Source organism: Telmatherina bonti (genome assembly GCF_933228915.1).
Source record: "Telmatherina bonti genome assembly, chromosome: 5".
NCBI lineage: Eukaryota > Metazoa > Chordata > Actinopteri > Atheriniformes > Telmatherinidae > Telmatherina > Telmatherina bonti.
Genome location: NC_136623.1, coordinates 25,614,573 through 25,621,337, shown reverse-complemented (window position 1 = coordinate 25,621,337; position 6,765 = coordinate 25,614,573). Strand labels below are relative to the sequence as shown.

The 6,765-nt window shown below is 37.4% G+C and overlaps 1 protein-coding gene across 1 annotated transcript in view; it reads left to right on the top strand.

Moving 5' to 3' along the window:
* Positions 1-4,591: 4,591 nt before the first annotated feature.
* LOC306756412 (uncharacterized protein) overlaps positions 4,592-6,765 on the top strand; it is a gene marked incomplete at both ends in the record, with an annotated part of 7,444 nt that continues 5,270 nt past the window's right edge. The window contains 5 exons of the mRNA XM_079241140.1: positions 4,592-4,606; positions 4,648-5,035; positions 5,181-5,360; positions 5,444-5,525; positions 5,625-5,841. Of these exons, the coding sequence (XP_079097266.1) occupies positions 4,592-4,606; positions 4,648-5,035; positions 5,181-5,360; positions 5,444-5,525; positions 5,625-5,841 (882 nt within the window). The remainder of the gene's footprint in view (positions 4,607-4,647; positions 5,036-5,180; positions 5,361-5,443; positions 5,526-5,624; positions 5,842-6,765) is intronic.

The window sequence follows — 6,765 nt, the reverse complement described above, 5'->3', positions numbered from 1 at the left end:
GAATCATCCTAAAAAGGAAGCCGTACTTCACCACAACTTTCTTATTCTTAAGCTGGTACTTTTACAGTAAAAATGTGCAGAAATTATTATGAATTCGATGTGACGCTAACACATCAATCATAGATGAATCATTTAGCAAATCAGCAGCACCTCAAGATAAAAAAAAAAACTGGAAATGATTTATAAAAATCATTGTATAGGAAAAGCAAATGTTTGATTTAGTGCAAAAGAAATTCTTCAGATTACACAACACACTAAAAAAACAAAGAAAAAGAATAGTAGAAAGATACAATAGATAAAATGTGTAATCAGAACTGTACAACAGCTTCAGCAAGGATACATCCCATCTAAAATGGCAATGACCTCGACAAAAGCCAATGAAGGCAATAAATATCTTTAAGTAAAACAACAATGATAATAATGAATGATAAAACAGATTCTATATACTGGAACTTTAAAAAATAGCTATTTGTTACCACTGGGTGCATTTAAGAGAGGTTGAAAGAAGATTAAATATCTCTTTGTTTCATTTCTTGTAAAAAAAAAAAAAAAGTATGTACATTAAAAGAATGAAATATTAACATAAAGAAAGGATGTGATTGAAATAAAAAAAAAGGATTAAAAAAATTACAAAAACTGACTGCAATCAAAAGCAGTATATGAAAAAGAAACTATAGGTGTCTACAATAGCTTCATTCTGGGCTGGAATGTAAGAGTTTGTGGCATATTTTACCTCCAGTTATTAAACATCACATTGTCATCTTAAATACCACCCAACACATAAAAAAACAGATTTCTCCTTTAATCAATTTACACAGAAGGCACTCATCTTGAATCCTTACAAACCATTTTCAGCAACCAAGCGACTAATAAATCATAAATCCTGGATACCCTCCAATACTACAGAGTGCAGATGTAATCCACTTCATTCATTTTAAAGGTGTTTTTGACTGGAATAAAAGAAGACCTTGTCATGGTGTGAGGTTTTTGTGTAGTTTTTAGTTCCTGTTTCCTGTTTATTTTGTAGTTTTTACAGTTTCGCTCCCTTCTGTATTGTTTCCTGTTTTTGCTTCTTGTTAGCTCACCTGGTTTTATTTCCTCATTTACTTCCCCTGTCCCTTATTATTAGTCCCTCTGTGTATTTATACTCCTTGGTTCTCAGGTTTCTTTGGCTGAATATCTGTCACGTTCCTCTGTCAAGGCTTACTGTTCATTCTTTTTTGGCTTAAAATCATCATTCTTGTATTCTTCCCGCCTCCTGCCTCTCTGTCCTGCATCTCTGCAAACCCTGACAGGCCTCTGATTAGTGCAGGGTGGAGATGGAAGCTATTTGTCATGTCCTGTGAGGAATATATTAAAGAAGATGATAGGAAAACTGAAGCGAAAGGACAAAATAATTGATTTATCATAAGAAATGTTCACTATATTATTGTTTTAAGGAGTTGCTGTCCCTAAGAGAAAGCTTTGCCGAATTTTGAAACAAATATAACCTATTTAAAGTTATGTGTGTGTGCAAAGCAAATCTACAGGTTACTAACAAGAATTTGATGAATGAGTTCCAGGCTACCTTTAAATTACTGATAGCAATAGGCTTACAACCATATTAATCTCAAATTATGCATTTAAGTGCATAAAAGTCCACGAAGACCTCCCACACTTGAATTTAGCGACATAAAATATTTGAGTACGGACTATAGAGAAACTTTAAGAAGATAAAAAGGGCTTTAATTTGACCTTGTTTTAACAGGAAGCCAAAGCATAAATAGAATAATGGCAGCAATGTCTTTCCTCTTTTTTTCTTGCTGATATTCAAGTTGCAGCTGAATCTTAAATGAGTTGCAGAAACACAAGGATGACAAAGGTTCCTTGTATATAAAATGCCTGAATGATGATGCTGTTCTTACCTTGGTATGGCAGCTGAAATTTAGATTCTCAAATAAGCTTTTCAAGCTTGGATGTTTACTTCAGGTGTGTCACTATAAGTCAAAGTGAATGAAAATTTTTCAAGTTTACTCCCAAACATAATTATTTCAATCTTAACTTAAGTTGAAGAAAAGAAATTGTCTTTGTATCTAATTGCAACTAATTATTTATTGTCGGGACTCTAACATCACATCTGTAGGACCAGAATTATGTTGCAGATGAACATGAGAGTATATATTTTAAAGAAAAGATGTTAAGGCTTTTAACAACAGCATGTTTTTTTTGCTTGTTAAACCTGGCAAGAGACTGCACTGTGACATGGTGGTTAGCACTGTGGCCTCACAGCAAGAAGGTTGCTGGTTCAATCCTCGGCTGGGGCAAGGTTTGGACAGTGGTCTTTCTGTGTTTGCATGTTCTCCCTGTGTATGCGTGGGTTCTCTCTGGGTACTTTGGCTTCCTCCCACTGTCTAAAGACATGCATGTCTAGGGACAATTACTCTAAATTGCCCCTAGGAGTGAGCGTGAGTGGTTGTTTGCCTCTGTGTGGTCCTGCGATGGACTGGTGAGCTGTCCAGGGTGTACCCTGCCTTTCACCCAAAGACTGCTGGGATAGGCTCCAGCTTTCCTGCAACCCTTTGTTGGACTAAGCGGTTAGGATAAGGAATGAATGAATTAATAAACCTGGCAAGATCCATTCAATGTCTAAAATCAACCAGTAATTGAAAACAACACTACTGGTGTTTCTGAGAAAGGGGAAACAACATGCGGTTGATCGAAGAGACCCAAGAACCGATACATGTGGTCCTCCACATACCACAGCAGATCAGCAACTCTCATATGACTCTGACCGCATATCCTGATAGTCATCTTCCCTGAATACCTCACCACAGTAACCAGTAACCAGATCTCGTATACAGGCGGCTGAAATGAGTTTTCTCCGCAGGGTGGCCGGGCGCTTCCTTAGAGATAGGGTGAGGAGCTTGGTTATCCGGGAAGGGCTCAGAGTAGAGCCGCTGCTCCTCCGCATCAAGAGGAGCCAGTTGAGATGGCTTGGGCATCTGGTTAGGATGCCTCCTAGAGGGACGTGCCTGGAACACCTCACCAGGGAGGTGTTCCAGGCACGTCCCTCTAGGAGGAGAGTCAGGGGAAGACCCATGACATGCTGGAGGGATTATATCTTTCAGCTGGTCTGAACGCCTTGGGATCCCCCCCGCAGAGTTGGCAAATGTGGTTGGAGAGAGGGAAGTCTGGGCTTCCCTGCTTAGGCTGCTGCCCCCGCAACCCGACCCCAGATAAGCGGCAGATGGATGGATAGATGGATGGATTAAAAAGATTTACCAGGAAGATTTCTTGTGAAGATAAGACTTGGGATTTGCTGGTGAACAGGGGACAATAAGTGTGTTTTCTATTCCACTCAAATATATAAATTGGTAAACAAATCAAATAAAGTAGAATGAATGATAAGTACTTGAACAGGTTCTTTCATGGTGGAATTGTGGTCTTTGAAAACAGGAAAAGATCTCTGACATGTACATGCAAATTTGACTCATACTTACATATTTTTAGGCAATGACGTTTTGCCAGATCAGCAAATATTCGTAGACACAAACCATAAAGTGATTCTGTGACGAATTCTTCAAAGAAAAAGGTGAGCTGTTCACACAAGCAAGTGGAAAAATCATCATTTGGGTTTTGTTAAACATCACAAGTTGTAACATGATGACTTGTATGTATGTAAATGTCAGCAGAGAACATTTCTTGGAACCTGAATAAGCCGTTTTTTTTCATTGTGCAAAAACAGACCTTTTTTTTTTTTAAACTTTTAGTAATTCCATTTTTTCTCTTTTTTTGAAAGCCCAACGAGTCATGATTATCAACGTATTACTACATCAATGCACAAACTACTAAATGTTAATCTAAGTAATTTTTTTAGGATATTAAACATTTTTTTTGTAATTAGTGAAATGTCAGCAGACTGTGCTGCTTAAAAATACAAATCTTTACAAATCAAAATAGCACACTAAACATTTTACTGCTGAGTTTATGTGTCATTCATTTCACTGGACAGCATCTTCAGCTGTAGAGGAACTGTTGAATTTACATAATTTCTTATCAGTGCTCCAAGTTTACACAATCAGGTGACAGGATTGATGAATTCAACTCGCGTCAAACCATCAAACAGATATATAATGAAAGAAAATACCACAAGGTGGAAGTTATTGACCTTTCAGTAAGCTTTTAAGCTTACAGTATAAGACAAACCAACACACCCACGCAGACAGAGTTCCTCATATATAACAGACCAAACCCTCTTTGGCAGAAGTTGAAGTATCATCAGCATGGTGAGTATACTGCATCAACCCTGAGAGAGCTTATGATGACAAAGTATGTGTATACATACATATATATATATATATATATATATATATATATATATATATATATATATATATATATATATATATATATATATATATATATATATATATATATATATATATATATATATATATATATATATACATACATACATACATACATACATACATATATATATATATATATATATATATATATATATATATACACACACACACACATATATAGATATATATATCTATATATGTGTGTGTGTGTGTGTGTATATATACAGTAATTAATAGTGGTCATGGTTCAGCTAACAGTAGATGCTCACTGCTCACATTTTTATGGTTCTCTCCACAGCTCTCCTTGGTAGTGGTGTTCCTGCTCTCTGGAATCATCCAGGATGCCTCAGCAGAAGATTACATCCCTACCTATGAGCACCAGGACCCTTTTACCGGGGAAACCCTTCAGTGCAATAAGTGTGAACCAGGTACTCACATTGCTGCGCACTGCACCGCCTCCACGCCCACGAAGTGCGAGCCGTGCAGAAGTGGCCACTATACCGAGCTGTGGAACTACCTGCCCAGATGTTTGTACTGCGACATCTGTACACATAACCAGGAGGTGGAGACGGAGTGCTCCCCGGTCAGAAACAGGGTCTGTCGGTGCAAAGAGGGTTTCTACTGGGTGGATGAATTCTGTGTTAGACACTCTGAGTGTGGCCCTGGACACGGTGTCCAAACTACAGGTAGGCTTCTTTGATGAAAAACAATCAAACAAACACACAACAAAAGAAAAACATAAATAATTGAGTTAAAGGATTGTATCAATAGATTAAAGTAAATCATTTAAAATACTGTAATAACCTGATTGTTATTCCCTCCCTCTCTAAGGTACATCACAAAAAGATACTGTTTGTGAAAAGTGTGCTAATGGCTATTTTTCCACCACGGCTTCTGCGCTGGACTTGTGCATAAAACATCAGCAGTGCGCAAACGGGCAGCTGGTTCTTCTCCCTGGCTCAGCCTTTGAAGACACTGTGTGTGGCTCTTGCGAAGATTTGGCAAACAAAGGTGTGTACTGTATTCAGTTGATAACAGATCTAAATAGATGAATTGCCTTTCTTTTAAACACAGATGCTTTTGCTTCTTCTCAGGTGAAACATTCCGCACTTTCTTGATAGCATTCTTTGGCACTAACTTAAAGCGGGTTAGACAGCTGAAGAAATTTGTTGCTGGGTAATCCGACATTTCACTTTATTATTTAGGCTCAGCTCACTTTTTCTTCTTTTTTCCCCCATACTTTGATTAAACTTAAACTGTTCTTTACTTTCACAGGATCATCCGTAAGTCAGACCAGGAGATTTGCAAAGATGACACTCCTGTTTTCAGGCAGGAAGGCATCTTCCAGGAGCAGATCAGAGCGTGGGTGGCCCAGGTTCCGATGAAGCAGCTGAAACACCTGCCAAAATGGCTGAAGGATTCCCACCTCGGCTCCATAGCAGAAAAAATAAACAAGAGACTCGATGAAATAAAACACAGTACCAACTGTACCGTACTGCAATGGACATAATCGCCTACGCAGACGCATGAGATGTAGTCCTCTTAACATGCACATGAGGATCTTTTGTCGTCACTTGTTTAGTAAGCTACATTGCTGCAACAAAAGCTGACTAAGCCTAAGTCTTACGTGATTTTTTTCATGGACTAGTGATAAGTGATTCTCAGTATTACAAAAAAATTAAAAAAAAAAAAAAAAAAATGTAATAACTTTGGGTTTTTGAAAGTGAAATTTACTGACATTTCAAAGGTTTTTGACCATTCACAGGAAATTAGGACGAAATATAGTTTTGGTGTCCAATGGCATTCTGTTTGATGTGGAGAATAAGCTTCAATCCGTTATTTTATGTAAAGGTTTCAATATATTTTGTTTTATTTTAATAAACTGACACATTTCAATGGCAATGTGCAACAACCTAAAATGATGCTGTTTGGAAAGTTCTCAACGCTGAAGCCTTACGCCGTTAATATCCACTGGTGGGGTTAAAAACAAACAGCAAATTTTAATGAACACACTGGAGAGACTATGAACAAACTTATCTCAGTGCTTCAAATCTAGTATACATCAGGTCTCATCTTTATTTACACCAAGAGCCTGTTGAGAATTAAATGTTTTCAATGATATCAAACATTTTACAAAGGCAAACTGGTTAAAAGAATCAGACACATAGAAGGAGAGAGAGAGAGAGAGAGAGCAGCATAACAAATAACTAAAACAAAATTAAATCATCTAAGAAAAGATGGACGCTCAAGAAAGAAATAATACATTACATAACTGCAACTGCACAAAACTATGAGAGACAGAAACAGAGAGGTCAAACCATTTGATTCCTACTGGTGGAAATTTGCAGCAAACTCCTTCTGGCCTTCAGTTATTTCTTTTACTTTGCAAACATGAAGTTGTTCTTGGTTTGCCTCC